General features: G+C 42.6%; 1 protein-coding gene across 6 annotated transcripts in view; it reads right to left on the bottom strand.

The window, feature by feature from the left end:
* Positions 1–3820: 3820 nt before the first annotated feature.
* Positions 3821–17723, bottom strand: part of AMPD3 (adenosine monophosphate deaminase 3) — a 70484-nt gene continuing 56581 nt past the window's right edge. For all 6 annotated transcript variants that reach the window (XM_075567094.1, XM_075567090.1, XM_075567092.1 and 3 more), the window contains 6 exons: positions 15706–15832; positions 13724–13887; positions 12515–12635; positions 9800–9973; positions 8731–8841; positions 3821–7530 (listed from right to left, as the gene is read on the bottom strand). In XM_075567094.1, the coding sequence (XP_075423209.1) occupies positions 7351–7530; positions 8731–8841; positions 9800–9973; positions 12515–12635; positions 13724–13887; positions 15706–15832 (877 nt within the window). In that variant the 3' untranslated portion in view covers positions 3821–7350. The remainder of the gene's footprint in view (positions 7531–8730; positions 8842–9799; positions 9974–12514; positions 12636–13723; positions 13888–15705; positions 15833–17723) is intronic.

The raw sequence follows: 17723 nt of genomic DNA, 5'->3' as shown, positions 1-17723 counted from the left end.
CTATAAATATTTGTTTTCCTTTTATTGGTGTGCAGCTAATATTCCCTGCTTCAGCTCATACGTGGTACAATAACAGCTTGGTTGTACATTTGCCTGTCACATGCGTGAGAGGGACAGAGGCATTATATAAGGCAGTGGTGCACAAACTGGGGGGCAGTTGCAGAGGTCCCGCGGAGCATTTAGGGCATTTAAATTAAAAATCAAAAGTTTGCGCTCCCCTGATATAAGGCATGTAGTGAAAGGGGCAATCGGATGAGCGAAAATGAAAAAAAATATTGCAGCGGAAAGTAAGATCAAACCCTAAAAGGTTCTTTAAGTACGTGGATAAAAAGATTAGAAAAGAAGAGTATAGGACCTTTCCAGTGTGACATCGGCATGCACATTATTGGGGACATGGAGATGGCGTTATCACACCTGACAATGTGTAAATGTGCAGTAGCATTAATGGGTGCAATAAAATATGTTACCTGTATTAGAGCAGAAAAATGTGAAATCTTAAGGGGGTTTTTTTTTTTTAATCAAGTTTGTTGTATTTTAAATATATTCTACTACTGTATACTATATCTTTTATTTTTTTATTATTCAACTCTTATTAAAGATGGCATTGCGTTTTAAAGCATCCTTTGATCTCTATAGTAGGTTTTAGCCCACCTCCCCAGCAATACAAGATCTTTGCAACGCTTTCCTATGTGTGATAATTTGTTGCCAATCTTCCCAGCAGTTTGAGCTGTAAACTAACAATAGATAATGTTTCCTTGGTAATATAACCATACATTGTAGCTGCTGCGTTTCACTGAAGGGTTGATTGAAACTGAAAGGCAGCCATTTCGGCCCCCCATCAGGATTTTGACGGATATATAACGGGGGCACGAAACAGTTGCCAGCTTAGGTAAGAATGTAGAATTGTCGTTTTACATATAAAAATAAAATAAAAAGTGGGAAAGTAGTATTGCTGCTTTAAGCAAACTATTTGCCTCTCTGTATCGAGGAGCCGATTGTAAAATGAATACAATGTTACAAGAGGAAACCAAAATCTGAACATTAACTGACATTTGGCTAACACAGGAAGAAATGCAAAGACTGCTAAAATGAAGATAAATAAAGCCCCTGCCCCCGATGGCATATATCCAAGGGTTCTTAAAGCTGCAGACCAAGCAATATCCTACACAGGTGTTTTTTTATTTTTTATTATTCAGTTCTGTACTATGAGAAAATACTTGTACCATTTTTTTAAACAACTCTGAATGACATTTTTAATTTATTATAATGTAACAAACATTTATTGTTTCTAAAGCACCCATTTACAAAGTCACATCCCCTTCCTCTTCTGCAACAGACTCTGGCACACCCCTTTTTGAGCCCTGCCCTCTCTAGCAGTGCACCAATTGTATCTAGTGACTGCCTGGTCACATGATCGTCCCCACAGAACTTTGTCATATTAATATGCAAATGCATGCCATTGACTGCAGAATACTCCACTGGAGCCATTTAGTGAACCCCCAAGCTGAATCTTCGCCAATTGATCACAGGAGAACGGATCGATTGGCAACTTAGCTAATTGCTTATCATTGTGTGTATTGTATTGATGCAGATATTAAAGGGGAGAAGAAGAAAGAAACGGCAGCTTGGACTGCTGCTTTAAGGAGCTCTATTCAGTCATATGCAGACCATTGTATTGAATTCATTAAGGATTCAATTTCCACGGGCTCTGTACCACAAGAGGGAGCTAGATCACAGGAAGTTAATTACACCCATGGAGCCGGATATTAACGTAGCGGAGCTATTTGAGGGTTTATTGCAGCGGTGCGCAAACTGGAGGGCTTGAGATTTTGCTGGGGGGGGGGGGGGTGTGTGGAGACGGTTCTGCGATAGGGCACCCCACCTTTAGGTGCCCATCCCCCACTTGCTGGAATGCTGTTTAGGCATTTCTAAAGCCCCTCCCTCAGCACATCCCCTCCCCAAGCCCTACATGTAGTGCAGCGCCTTATCAGGCAGGGGAGCGAGCCAACACAGGTGGTCCTAACACAGAAGTTAGGTCCCCCCGTAAGTCGGACCCAACTTCCACCAGCACCGTCTGAGTGGGCTCCCTCCGCACCACGCCTGGGGGGGGGGGAGAGATTTAAAAAAAAAAAAAAAGCACCAGGGCCTAGTTCTGCTCCTGACCCCATTGTACCGCGCTGTGGAATATGTTGGCGCTTCCGCCCACCCCCCCCCAAAAAAAACAAACCAATAGGAATATACTGTAGGTTGAACTCGATGGGCATGTATCTTTTTTAACCTCATCTAGTATGTAAATGAGGGATATATATATATATATACACTGTAAATATTCCTGTATATTCATTTGCATGTCTTAGACAGGTCTGCAACCCTGTCTTTCACCATTATCACCCAGCAAACAGCACTTCCACTGCAGCAAGGGATTCTGGGAAATGACATGCAAATGAGCACACAGTGCCACTTTTTATCTCATGCTCACATTACATGAGCAACCCTTAGCCAATGCATGCTGCTTTAAACACAGCTTTTAAGCAAGGGCTTGGGAGATGCAAAGTCAGTTAACCCACTCACAGACATGTTTCAACCTTGATGGGTATCATCAGTGTGAGGGTTTGCTTGCTGACATTTGCTCAAATGAGATAAGAGTCGGTAATCACCACACTTATTAAGGTTATGGTGGTGGGTTTTAGTCACTTTTTTTACCCACCATAACCTTAATAGTCGTGGTATATATATATATATATATATATATATATATATATATATATATATACCATATGCACATGGACTTGACAGCTGATAAGGTATTGGTTTATATAATTATAATATTATAGGGTGCAAGATACCCTCAATATGGCATTAAACGTTTGGTTAATGATTTATTTATGTTAGTGGAGACCCCTTTGTTCTCCAATGGAAAATAATAATATTTTCATACTCTTCTCACATTGTCTCTCTCCCCCTTCTCAGCTCTTTTTTTCCCCTCTCTCCCATTCCCCTCTTTCCTCCCCTCCTCTCTTATCTCTCTTTTTCTCCCTCCCCTTTTTCCTCCCTCCCCTTTTTCCTCCCTCCCCTTTTTCCTCCCTCCCCTTTTTCCTCCCTCCCTACCTCTCTCTCGCAACCTCTCCCCCTTCTCTCAATACGGGACCGGGCCGTACTGAGTGTAAAACAGCAGTGAAACGTGTTAAGTAGTATGAGCAAGTTTGTACTAGACTTAGCCAAGAAGTCAGATATCCTCACCATGGGATGAAGAAAAGGCCAACTAGCAACCCTCCCGATAGTCAGTAAACATGAGGAGTGGCTCAGTGAGCAACGACACTGACTCTTAAAAACAATGACACTGTGTTTGAATCAGGTTCAATTCACAGTGTCAGCTCCTTGTGACCTTGGGCAAGTCACTTTATCTCCCTGTGCCTCAGACACCAAAATCATAGATAGTACCGACACAAACTAATGTATAGCACCCTGGATAAGGATGCTATATAAATGTTGTTATAAATAAATTAAATGAGGAATATATATATATATATTTTATCAATAAATTAGTTTTGATAAGCATTATACACGTTTAAAAAATATATCTATGAAGCCATTTTATTTTTGGGGTGGCTAGTACAAAATAAATTTACTGTACATTTCTGCATTAACATTGAATTTCATTCATAGCTCGGGGCCTGAAGCGCATTGCTGCATATACAAAAGGTTTCTTCATCCATCCATCATCTGGGGTCTCCCCAATCACTGTGTATGAGCGTGATGCATTTATGTGATGGACATTAGTATGGCGCTGATCCCAAAAATCACTATAAGAACTGAAACAATCGCTGCTACAACATTTTATTGGTGACATAGAAATGTACACAAGGCAACCAGCAGAACAGTGTAACAATAACGCAGACCATAGGGTTTAGGACTTAATGCAGTGATATTTGTGGGACACCTTAGAAAAGTGCACACTGTATCAATGCACAGGCACAGACCAGCAGGGGAGAGGCACAGACCAGCAGAGAGAGGCACAGACCAGCAGGGGAGAGGCACAGACACGCAGGGGAGAGGCACAGGCACAGACCAGCAGGGGAGAGGCACAGACACGCAGGGGAGAGGTACAGGCCAGCAGGGGAGAGGCACAGACCACCAGGGGAGAGGCACAGACACGTAGGGGAGAGCCACAGGCGCAGACACGCAGGGGAGAGGCACAGACCAGCAGGGGAGAGGCACAGACCAGCAGGGGAGAGGCACAGACCAGCAGGGGAGAGGCACAGGCACAGACCAGCAGGGGAGAGGCACAGGCACAGACCAGCAGGGGAGAGGCACAGGCACAGAGCAGCAGGGGAGAGGCACAGGCACAGAGCAGCAGGGGAGAGGCTTTCAATCTAAGCATTTTATTTGTCCTTTTTGCAACATTCGTTTTTTCTAAAGTGCACCAGATACATCAGGCAAAACCTACACATGAAACCCTTTAAATACTATATCAAGGACGGAGATCTGCTGTCTGACAGAAAATCTGCTGCCCTGCAGTACTTTCCAAGCAGGGTCCCTGTGAGATAGATATATACATATATAGCACATATTATTAGCACATATGTGGGAGAAAAAAACTCTGCAAAACAAAGGGTGGCGTTATGGAAGTAAGTGGCTTCTTTGTAAAAGCAACTGTGTGTGTGTGTGTGTGTGTGTGTATGTATGTGTATATATATATATATCTATAGATATATATAGATATATATATACACACACACACACGTTAATGCATGTGTTCTTTGGTAATTGATATGCATTGAATGTTGTGGCAGGGGTCTTCTTTGTGCGAGCAACTGTGTTGTATATAGATGTTGTTTGTGAATGTGCGTTTATTAGTAATTGATATAGCTGTAGATGTGACAATTTGCTTGAATAAGCAAATGAAAAAAACACACCATTAAAACCCCTCGGGTCACAGTTATCCCGTATTTACTTAATTTAGATGATTATGCTTCTTTTGCAGCCAATGATTTGCGTTTTCTACCAGGTCACAAAATCTAAGTGGCTAAACAGATCCAAAAGCCATTGGATCATCAAGATATACATTATGTACATATCCCTTTTATTTACGTAGCTATGCTAGTAAAGTGGTTACAGGGGCGACCTCCATTTGTGTGCCTATGTAATATTGTTTCCTTCATTTTGGTGCCTGCAAATCCCATTGATACACTTCATTTCAATGCGTATAACGTGCTGATTTCTGCGCTGGTGACTTCCACGGTTAAGAAGAATGTAGAACAAATCAAAATAGTCTGGCACCGCCTTTAAAAATGTCATTTAACATTAAAAAAAACAAACCCTAATAATTATTAACGGCATAAACCTACAGTACAGTAATGCTGTAACCTCAAAGCTGAAGACAACATACAGTGTTACCACTTAAAACCCATTGTTTTTCAAAAGTAAACAATATATTTATTTTAAGTTAACCCAAGTGCCTCCGTAAAAGTAATAATTGCCTAAATATACTGTGTTACAATTGAAATGGATGTGTATGAATTCAGGAGACATGGGACATAAATATTGGAACGCACTCGCGGTGACTCAAGCATGATCTTGGCATGCAACAGTGTAAGAAGATGCACATACAGTACAGCAGGCTTCTAGTTGTGACGATATGTGTGCGAAGGACAGCATTTGCATTTGATGAACCAGGTACATGCAATCATGTTTCTTACAGCAGTGTCGCCTACGAGCGTATGCTTAGGCCTCGTTCAGGGTGCCAGAGGCAGGAGTTGGAGGGCGGGCGTTCGCGTGTGCGAGCGGCAGTCGGCTGGGCGATGTGTGCACATCATCCCCAGCAGACTTTTTCAAGAGTTGAGGAGGCGGGGCTACAGACAGCAGCTTAGGGATCGGTGTTGCTGTCTTGAAATCATTCTCAAGAATGATTTCATTGGCTGCCGAGGTACCAGTGACGCTGCTGCAGCTTCAAAAAACAACTTGGGTTGTTTATTGAAACTGTAGCCAGCGTCAACTCCGTTCTTCGGAGACAGGGCAGCTGCTACCCTGACAACCACAATTCACTTTCAATACATTGTTTCAGACGGCCGCTCGCACGTAAGCAGGCCCTCCCTCCGAAGCCGGCACCCTGAACGAGGCCTAAAGATTAGGGGCTTCAAACATCGCTGTATTGAAGCCTTTAAGAACTCTGTACCTTGGTAATGAAAGTAGCAGACCCTTAAACGGCAGGTTGTATTATAAACAACGGCAGGTGTCGGCACGCTGCAGGAGTTAGGGATGGGTCGAATTTTTTGGGGGGCTACTTTGGATCCGCAGCGGATCGGCCCGGTTTCTTTTGGTTCCCCGGATTTCAGTGGATCAATCTTAAAAAAAAGGGGCGATTTTGCGGTTTTTTTGCGGCTTTCTTTATTATTGCCAATACTCGCCGCGGATGGCTGAATCCGCGGATTGGATTAGAATAATCCGCCCACGAGTTGTATCCAATGGCGGATTTTTGCCGAATCAGCGTGGATTAAAACCGCCCCAAATCAGTTGGCGGATTTTACACCGCAAAGCGGATTTTGGTGGGAAAACGCAAGAAAACCGGTGAAACGGATTTGGCCGGATTCGCACCCATCTCCATGCAGGAGTAAATTATTCCTGACTTTGAGGGTTTGATCGCCTCTGCTATTTCTTCAGATAGTTCTGTTTTAACGTGACACAGCTGCATTGATTAGACTGAGACGGCTTCTTTGTGACTCAATAAAGTTGGTATTTAATTAATTATTTGGATGGCAAGTAATAGCGCCAATAATGTTCATGTTCAGAGTTTACAAATGGGCCTCGATATAGGGCAATAAATACAACCGGGCATAGAAAATTCTTACAAGTATCAACAGTGGAACCATTTTTTCATCTTTTTTTCCGAAGGCTGTTTAGGTAATCGTGACCACGCCAGGATATTTAAGTTCCTGCGTTGTAATCTGATTAGTAATCTGTAACAAGGGATATTGTTCCATGTAATAATGGGTTCCATGGGAATAACCTAATAAAATGAATAGACATGGGTTGGCTTCAGAGTCTTATTTAGTGGTAATTATCCCAGGGTAATCGGAAAGGTCCAGAAGCTGATCCTGTCAATGCAAATACTTTTTCGCATCACATGGTATGCAAATGATAAATATTTGACAACTTGGTACTATCACCATTGAAAGACAAGGTATGTTTTCATTAAAATGAGAGGACATTTCAGAATCACCATCTTGAAATATGCAATACCATGTAAAAGATTAAATCGTTTTTGATTGTCATCATTAAAGTGTATAACGAAGATTTCCCAGGTGCAAAAGCTTCAGAGTAGAAGATATTGTGCTCGAGTCCAGCAGTTTCTCACTGTGTCTGGTTGAGAGCGATCTCTTCAGATTTCATAGCATCTGCCAGGAAGCTGAGCTCATTGCATAGGGTTTCGTATCTGAAAGCCATCCGGATCTGGGCAACATTGGTTCTACGGATGTCATTCCCCGCAGGACCCTCGTTTGCGTAATTCACACCCAGGAAATGTTTCTTTTCCTGCAAACAAATAAAAGATCAATATCTTTGGTGCTCCTCCACATCCCGGTACAGTTATGATATTCATAGTGAAGAATTATCTTATCTGCTCCTGCCGCTCTACTCCTATTGGATTTAGTCTTTAGACGTTTTCTAGTATTATCTGTATTTACTATGGGTGTCTCCCTGCTGGCCAAACTTCCACTTGCCCCCATTCTACCTCCATAACCCCTAGCTATTTCCCCATCTCTCTATAATCTGTCTAGTTCATTATCTGTTTATTGTCCCTCCCCCCATCCCCCTTCCTAGTTTAAGCTCTCCTCCAACCTTTTTAACATCCTATATTAGTTCTCGTGACCCTAGATAGTTCTCAGGTAGCACAAAAATGGGGAACATCTTCATGTATACATTTTGAAATAAATGCATGTAAAAATATAATGGGGGGAAAACATCAATACTATCACCTACAGAACACCTTCTCTACCACTTTTACTGTTTCCTTCATTATTTAATCAGTTCTTTCAAGAGATGAATGCCTTGCTCTCTTATAGTAAGCCTAACTGAAGTACATTTCGATCTTTAAAAGAATTCCCATTTAACAGACAAATGTGGTTCCAAAATGAACATGGCGGAGCTTCCATTTTACTAAGGGAGATGTAACCAGAATTCAGAAAGAACTGCGATTTGTATTAAATGCGGTAAATTAATATGAAGTTTTTAAAGGGTAACGCTTTAAGCCGAATACTGCGATACATTGAAAGCAACGTCCAATGGGTTCATCAGTGGTGTAGGAATCAAAGCTCTAATGTCACTTACTCGGCAACTTTGAGTCCATTTATGAAGTAGGATTGTCGTGGGTCATCAAAATATGACTTCCAAAATTCTTGTATTTAATATGGTTCCTAAATAATGCTTCCGCCGGTTACAGTGGGTAGAAGTTCTACTTTGTGTCTTCGAGGCTACGGATAGGAGCCTCTTTGTCACATATATGGCAACAACAACAAAAAAAAACGCTTTCTGCCCATAGTCTTGCCAGTCCAAGAACTGTCATTTGATGGCATTTTATCAAAGAATCTTTGTAGACATTTTCAGATGGTTCCTGCTATTTTTTATTATCTGCATCTCGGTTCCTGGCCTAGTGTCCAATGATAGTATTTTTTACTAGTTATGCAATGTGAGTATGTACAGCGGTAACATTCACTTTTACAAATAGTTACTGACCTTGTCTGACAAGCCACTTTGTAAGACACTGTTTCTAGCTATTTCACACAAGTCACACGTGCTGAGCTTCCACACTTGAGCGGCTATGGCGTATTCTTCCATGAGGGCTTCCTGTGAATGGCAAAATAGACGATGGTAAATTTGACTTAAAGAAAGAAAGAAAAGTATTTATTTTTTACTTGAAACAGAAGGCGTAAGCATAAAGGGATCCACTTTGAAGTGGATAAGCAACAAAAAGGGGACACACCGAGTGTCAGGGCTGCCGGCAACTTTCCCGGGGGCCCTGGACTAGAGTCTTCAAACCTGTTGCTGAAGGTGGGGAAAGGGGGAATTGTCATGTGCTCGAGGGTAGGCCAGGTGGCTTCTCCAAAAATAGTGGACATAATGGTGAAAGGTGCCACGTTCTTGAGACACACACCTCTCTCCACTCCATGCGGTTTCCTCCTCTCCTCCCCCGATCTGAAATGCCCCTGCCCTTCAAGCCATTTAGGTCACATGTCCAGAGAGATGATACCGGACACATCCATGTCCAGTATGACCTTTAATTTTGTACTGGACAGTGTCCAAATACAGGACAGTCCAGTTCAATACTGGACACTTGGCAAGCCTGACAAGTAGATACGCGCTGGGTTGTCCATGCCTTAACTGTTCATCGCTTGTCTGGGCCCTAACTGTTGACCGGTGGGTTCGGGGGTCCTAACTGTTTAACAGGGGTGGCCTTGCCCTACCTGGCAGTGAGATTGAGGCCTGATTCCAGGCGGCTGCCGGGACTTGTCCTGGTGCCATCCCCCCACTACCCTGTCAGCACCCTGACATGCTCATTTGCATGTCATCACCCAGAATCCCTGGTAACAGTGGAAGCCCTGTATGCTGTGTGATGATGCAGTAAGGTAGGTTTGGGAAACCTGTCTGAGACATGTGAACGTGCTCATCTGCGTTCTTCATCATCACTCTGCTATGTAAAAAAAATGCATCTTGGTAATATGAAACCCAACACAATCTACAAAGACACGTTATAATGCATGGAGCCAGGGCGCCTTCTTTAGAAGAACGTTTTTGCAATGCGTACCTTGGTGTAGTGAAATTGCATGGGGTCGTCAGTTGAGAGAGAAACGACGAGCCCTTTGTGCAGGAATTCACGCAAAGGGTTTTTGGAATACTCGAGGAACAAGCTGTTGTTGCTCAGTGGAGACATAGCAATGGGTATTTGGGCAAGGTAGTAAAGATACTGGAGAACTGGACTCTGTAAAGAGGAAAACACAGATTAATTAATAAACAAACAGCAATACAAATGTAAATAAAATTTTCTCCCGAAAAAAAACTAACTTTAGGGAAAAGAAATGTTTTTAATCAGAATAATGTGTGCCGTAAAAATGTTTGGTGAGCATTTACCAAAAGCCTTTATGATGGTTTAATCTGGGGGTAAACCCTGCCCCCCTCCAGTATCTGGGATACCTATTAAATTGTGAACATATGCGGTATCAGTTGGTCATTAAACCTACTGTAAACCAAGCACGAAAGAGCTGTTTGTCCAACACAGAAAATGTCTTGCTAGTCTATGAAGCATTAAAAGGGGTCTAGCGAGATCATTTATTCTAAAAGGAATTTCAAAGGATCATTTTGCCAGAATCAAATGACTGTAATAATGTGAAACAATATGCAGGAAAGCGTTTAATACACAGCTCCGACCCGACACCTTGTGGCAATAGTGTGTCACTGACGGGAAATACTCTTCCCATTCCGTGTTTGGCAGCAAAGAATAAAACCACTAATCTTATTCTTGGCACCTGAAATATTATTCAAAGATTCTTCCTTTGTTTTTGTTTTTTTAATCAATCCCACTTTTGACAGGACCAACCATTGTGGTTTTTTTTTCTGTGTGACGCTAGAGTTATTCACAGACCTGTTTCAGTCCAGGACCAGGGGTGGCCCACTCCAGTCCTCAAGGGCCACCAATTGGCCAGGTATTAGGGATATCCCTGCTTCAGCACAGGTGGCTCAATCAGTGGCTGTCATGCCGAGTGAGCCACTGATTCAACAACCGGTGCTGAAGCAGGGGTATCCTGAAAACCTGACCTGTTGGTGACACTTGAGGTCTGGAGTTGGCCACTCCTGGTCCACTTACTGAACTTTAAGTACACAAGAATATTAAACTGCAACGTTTTCATTTTTTTTGTCACCGTTTTACTGCTGATGGTAACAGGACTTTCAGTTCTTTTAGTTCGCATTGATTTGCCGACATAAGCACACACAGCCTTATTCCTTCAACTGCAAGTTTTCCAATACCGCAGAATTAGTGCAATTAAGTGAATACGTCCCCAAGAGCTGCTTATGTTTTGAACCAGTGTAAATAAATGACAGAAAGCCCCGTGCGCTGAATTTTGGAATAAAGATCAGTTTTAACACACTTTTTTTATTGATGGAAAATAATAGGTTAGTTTATGTATTGTATCCGGGGAAATCGAAGGAGTTCACCCGGGTCGTGGTTTGATGATGAATGAAATGTACAGCAAAACAGAGGACCCCAAGAAGTAGGGTCAGATAGCACCCCCAAAATATGCACTCAATGCCTAATAGATAGTATACGGCATAAATAGCCTACACTAATAATTCTGCTATGTGGTATACTATAGTCCGAAAGAGAAAGGCTAAAATAAAAATAATAACGTTTTATTACATCAAATTCATTCAACACTCAAATATTAAGAACCATAAAAGATCCTCGTAGTGGAGTCAGAGGAACCCAGATTCAGTTCAGATGAATATTTCTTATTCCTTAATAGGTCTAGGGTCCTCTAAAGCTGCAGACGTATACATGAATGAAAACCCCTATGTATGCTGTGCAATAGCAGTGACACTCACTCTTGTGATATTCTATGATAGAGTGGCTATTAGTACTAGGTATATGGGAGTGAATTGCTAGATTATACCAGTATTATATACAGTATTAGGGGAATCCATATGATACCATTACATCAAACATGGTAGAAAGGGGGGGGGGGGTGATAGACAGCACTCTGACACAATGACTCAGCAAGGTTGCAGGGTGCACGGAACAGGAAGGGACCCTAATACCCTTCAGAAGGGTCCCAGAGGTACTTCCCTAAGCCTTCCCTCCCCACTGTCAAATAATCCCACACTCAGCTAATGATATAAATCTAAAGTCTAAAGAGGGCAAATCACATAAGCAGATATCAAATATCAAACAATAAATGTAAGTACAAGAATATTGTAAAAGACACAGAACATATGCAGATATCAGATTTCAATCAGTGAACAAGTATAAGCAAACCCTCTATCAACAGCTCCTGGTGCCCTGTTGAGTGCTTGGCAGATGAAGAGGTCACCCCTCGAAACGTCGCCCCCCTAGTTTGCTTTCCTTTGTCCATTTTTGTGATTTGTTTCCTTTTCTTTCATGTTTTTTTCCCCCTTCTCCTTCTTTCCCCTCTACCCCCTTTAATTTTTGATTTTCTCCATGGTGATATTTATTCTTGCATTGGCGTATTGGCTATTGTTGCTATATTTTCAGTTTATTATTAGTGTCATTAAATTATTCATATTCCCTACACTGGTATTCGCCTATATCTATAGCTGTGAGACAGAGAGTGCTGGTACTATCTTTTGGTTTGTCATTACATCAAACATAGTGGGCAAAATTGCCAGGATAGGTGTAACACAGTTCAAATATTACACTTCTACATAGTAACATAAACCCATTGTGAGGTGCATAGATATGAATGAAATGGACACAAGGTTGTGCAGGTAAGTTGTACCCTTTCCATACCTTCTTTAGGTTTAAACCGTGAGAAATGTTGTCTGCTGTTAAGAAGGCTGAGACCAGGTGAGTGATGGAGCCTGCTTCCCCGCAATGCGGTCTGAACTGGAACGTGCTCATACCTCGCTCCCTACAAAGAGAAACACAATTACTGTCTACTGCAGGGATGGCCAACAGGTCAGGTTTTCAGACTATCCCTGCTTCAGCACAGGTGGCTCAATCAGTCCCAGCTTCAGCACAGGTGGCTCAAATCGGTCCCAGCTTCCGCACAGGTGGCTGTGTTCAACTGAGCCACAGATTGAGCCACCTGTGCTGAAGCAGGGATATATAACACAACAGTGTAAACGCGGCCAGATCCACAAAATGGTGCTAAGTTTTAGCATGCCTTTACTCCCCTGGCGTGCTAAGGCTTAGCACCACTATGTGGATCTGCGCCACAGATTGGAGAGAGAGGGATTTTGCTCTTGTAAAATGAATGGCCGGTTTCAGTGGTAGTTAATATTCCTATGGAGACTAATGAGGCATTTCACCTATTAGAATAAGTTGGTTGTTAATGAATATAGGAGAAGGAGCGGCTCAGTGAGTAAAGACACTGACTGGCACTGAGTTTGGAGCAGTGGAATTCCTGGTGTCAGCTCCTTGTGTCCATGGGCACCAAAAACATAGATTGTAAGCTCCACAGGGTAGGGACTGCAAAATGTCTCTGTAAAGTGCTACATAAAACTAGCAGCGCTACACAAGAACATGCTATTATTATTAATATTATATACATATTTAACCATTAGGCAATGTGGTGGAAGAGTATAATTAAAGTGACACTTTGGAATCCTAACGTGTTTCTAGGACCCCTGCAGGAGGGTCCGACGGTATATTGGGCTTAATGCAAACCATTATGGATTGCCATATCTTGGTGTTTCCCTAATCTCCATGATAACAGCACCCATGGAGATAATGAAGACCACATTGTATATTTATATCAAAAAGCACTTAAAAAATAATTAGTGCTATTTAGGAATAGAATAGAATTATCCTTAGCAGAGTAGGATTGCTTTTATTGTGCAAGCATAGAATTAGTTTATGGGTTTCCCCTCCAGAAAATTAACCCCACCGCATGTTCTTCTTCCAGCGTCTTTGTTCTATACTATTAGCATTTCCTACTTGTGAGCTGCATGAAGTCAGGCGTTCCCTGGTGTGGGAAGCTTCCAACGCTCCACTTACTTCCGTAGATTGTTGAGAATCATGATGTTGGCGTACATGTAGTACAAGTAGTAGCTGTATGGAGGATTTTGTTCGTGAATCCAATCGTCGGGGTTCGGGCTCTTGTTGGTGAACATGTGGTCGTTATGTTTCGATTCATCATCAACGCTATCAAAGCCTGTCACCTGGAACAGAAAATACGCATGTTACCATCTCGCCTGTGTCATCTGTTGGATTAGGAGTAGCATAAGAAACCGTTGTTTAATAACGGATTAGGATAAATGAAACAATGCAGATATTTGAATACAGTCCTGCTAGAACTATATTTTCATTATGGGCAGGTGGGGGCTTCCCTTTGTTGGAACCCCACTCAGGGCTAGGGCTGTCATTCACCCAGTAGCCCTGGCACGCTGCCTAGGGGTCCCACTCGACTCCTCTCTCACATTCTCCTGTCACATTCAAAACGTCTCTAAAACCTGTCGCTTTTTCCTCCGCAATATAACAAAGATACGCCCTTTCCTCTGTTGCTCGACTGCTAAAAGTCTGACTCAGGCCCTCATTCTCTCCTGTCTCGTTTACTGTAACCTCCTGCTGCCCGGCCTTCCTGCCTCTCACCTGTCTCCCCTACAATCTATCCTAAACGCTGCTGCCAGAATCACTCTACTCTTTCCTAAATCTGTCAGCGTCTCCCCTGCTGAAATCCCTCTCCTGGCATCCGATCAAATCCCGCATCTCACCCTCCATTCTTCTCCTCACTTTTAAAGCTTTACACTCTTCTGCCCCTCCTTACATCTCAGCCCCAATTTCTCGCTATGCACCATCCCGACTTGCGTTCTGCTCAAGGATGTCTTCTCTCTACCCCCTTTGTATCTAAAGGCCTCTCCCGCCTTAAACCTTTCTCACTGACTGCCCCGCACCTCTGGAATGCCCTTCCCCTCAATACCCGACTAGCACCCTCTCTATCCATCTTTAAGAACCACCTTAGGACTTGCTTAAAGAAGCATATGAATAGCACTGTGGCTAATACTATACACATGATACATAAAGCTTGGCCCCCTGCAGACGCACTTACCAGAACTCCCTCCTACTGTCTCTGTATGTTCTTCCTACCTACCAATTAGATTGTAAGCTCTTCGGAGCATGGACTCCTCTTTCTAAATAGCACTTACGTCTGAAGCACTTATTCCCATGATCTGTTATGTGTATTATTTGTTATTAATATGATTGTCACGTGTATTACTAATATGAAGCGCTATGTACATTAATGGCGCTATATAAATACATACATACATTAGAAGTGGGAGCTTGACCAATCATCCAACAGGACAAGAGTGTTCATGGCATACTCAGAGTACCGGTTTTGTTTAGTCCTAGTTCTTGATGGCATTGACATTTTGGTGGAGACTAGCCGTCATGGAAAGCCATTGTAAGTGTACTGACCACACCCCACTGTTAAAACCCAGAGGCGTCTTCAGCACCTCCTGTTCTTCTAGCCCCATGGTGGAATAGGCCAGTACTTTAATAATGCCAATAAACACTCGTCTCAGACAGAATCATAAAGGGAATAATGTCATGTAGAATTACTGGATAATCTGTCAATATTTCAAAAGGCAGAACAAAAAGAAAACTGGTTTGTTTGAAATAATCATTTAAAGGTTTAAAAACTCCTACATTTTCACCCCTGTTATTTTGTAAATATGAGATATACAGTAGTTAAATCAGAGGATCGCGCTGGTCTTATTGACGCAAAACAGCGCCTGACAGTAGAGTACTATACAGTATTTATTCTGAAACACAAAAGGGCAGAAAAGCACTGAAATTATGCCGAAAAAAAGAATGGCTATTTAAGCTGAAAAGACAAATAATTGGTTATAAACTCCCTGATAATTGTGTTTACCTGTCATATTCTAATTCGCAAAATTACTCCTCAGAAACAACCATAAAACATGGAATAATTGATTGGAAATGGAAGTGGGGAAAATATGGAATCCGTTCATACTTACATAGTTCAGGAAAAGGTAGAGCTCCTTGTGATCGGAAGGGTTAATTGTTGCCTCAAATAATGGCAAGAAGATGTTCTCTATCATTTTGCCGAAACCGGGAAGAATCTTCTTTGATTTGAATATATCACTGAAAAGACACAGTTCTATTATTCTCAGGATCTTGAGAAATTTCATGCAATAGAACTGAGAAGTCTCTGTCTCTGTCTTGTTAGAAAAAAAATCATACAACACATACACTTAATCTAATATATTATTAATCCACATAGAAAAGGGCTCTGGTGGCGACCAATGCCCTGGCTTGTTTAAAGGCCCTCAGCTTCACATTGGCCCTTCAACTCCAGCCCGGGCATTATTGACCAGTAACGTACTTAATTAGGTAGACAGTACAAGAAACAGTTCAGAAAAGTGCAATGGGAAAAAAAGGTAATTCATGTAAATAAATAATGGAGTCCCTGCCAGAGAGAACTAAAACAGCTCATCTGGCATCTACTAGGGCAATCTCGCCAGCCTTGGGGTGGTGAAGTCAAATTTGCTAGTATTTCTGCCCGGTTTGCCTTTTAGTCTTAGCAGAGGTACTAGAATACCAGCAAATTGTCAACATTTGCGCGATTGAGACATTTTGGCTGTATCGCTCGAATTTGAGGAGCCAGAATTTTATCTGCAAATTGGAGCGTAAAGGGGATCTTTTCACACAGATACGAACTTCTCCCAGCTACAGTACTAATATAGGCCCCTGTGCATCAAGCTCCCTGTTCCGATTGTGTGTTTCTTAGAGCTAGTACATCAAGAAAAATACTCTGTATAGATTGTGCTCCACCAATGAAACTGCCAACTCCAAACTAGCACAAGCTTTGTCTACGTGCACCAAATATGAAAAACAAAAAGTTTTCTTTCTTACATCTTACAATGAAAGGCCATAAACATCCCCCACAAAAAATAAATAAACACCCCCCACTGCAGTTGGCATTGCAAATGTCAATATTCATTAAAATGCTTGAACATATGTGCCGGGCATTGCATAGCTGTGCGTTTCTTTCAGTACTCGTGGCAAAGGAATAAACGAAGCAGGTTGTTCCTCCTTTATAAATAAAAAAATGTTATTTACAGTTTAAGAGCTCCAGTATCACAGATTTAATAGTTGGGATGGATTTATCTTTCAGGCGTATCCTCACTTTCCAATACCGCAGCCTAAATCCACTCATCTCGGTTTCATGTTCACTTAAACCTGGTCTGTAACGGAAACTCACAAAACCTCAAAGGGACAATTTTCCCGACATATATGCACTGTGGGTGCGTGTACTTCTTATTTCATTTATATTGTGTTTTATGTGGCAATAAATAAATAAATCGCACCACGGTTTAAAGGACTTCCTAACTGATAAACCTTTCTGCCACCCCAGTGTGCTGGTCAACTCCTTTCTATTTGTTGTGTTCTTTGTTACATTTTACTTGTCTTCGAACCATTCTCCCCCTCCCCCCCCCCCCTATTAGTTTATATCAAGCATGTCAAACTCGCGGCCCGCGGGCCGCATAAGGCCCACAACGTACATATTTGCGGCCCAGCCCAGTGGGTCCCAATCTGTGCGCCGCGGCGCACCATCCTCCCCACCATCCCTCCGATTATCCTCCCCACCATCCCTCCCCATTATCCCTCCTTCATGCCGGCCGGGCCGCAGGGGATTGGCTGCAGGCAGAGAGGAAGCCGGGGGCGGGGCTTCCGCTTTGTGCAGAGCACACGGTGAGTGTGTGTGTGTCTGCCTTCCCGCTCCTGGCTCCTCTGCCTGCTGGTGGCTGCGCGGTGTCCCGTCCCCTCCTGCTCCGGGTGATAGGAGAAGGGGGGGGGAGTTAGTTGTACATTTGCATGTCCTGCACGGATCGCATGCCTTTCCTCCCCCCAGTCACATCCATCGCTGCCTCTGCTCTCCACTGCTCTCCTGTGTGTATGTGTGTGTGTGTGTGTGTGTGTGTGTATCTATGTGTGTGTGTGTGTGTATCTATGTGTGTGTGTGTGTCTGTGC

This window comes from Ascaphus truei, chromosome 12 (assembly GCF_040206685.1).
Source record: "Ascaphus truei isolate aAscTru1 chromosome 12, aAscTru1.hap1, whole genome shotgun sequence".
NCBI classification, from domain to species: Eukaryota; Metazoa; Chordata; class Amphibia; order Anura; family Ascaphidae; genus Ascaphus; species Ascaphus truei.
This window is presented reverse-complemented; position numbering and strand designations above follow the sequence as displayed.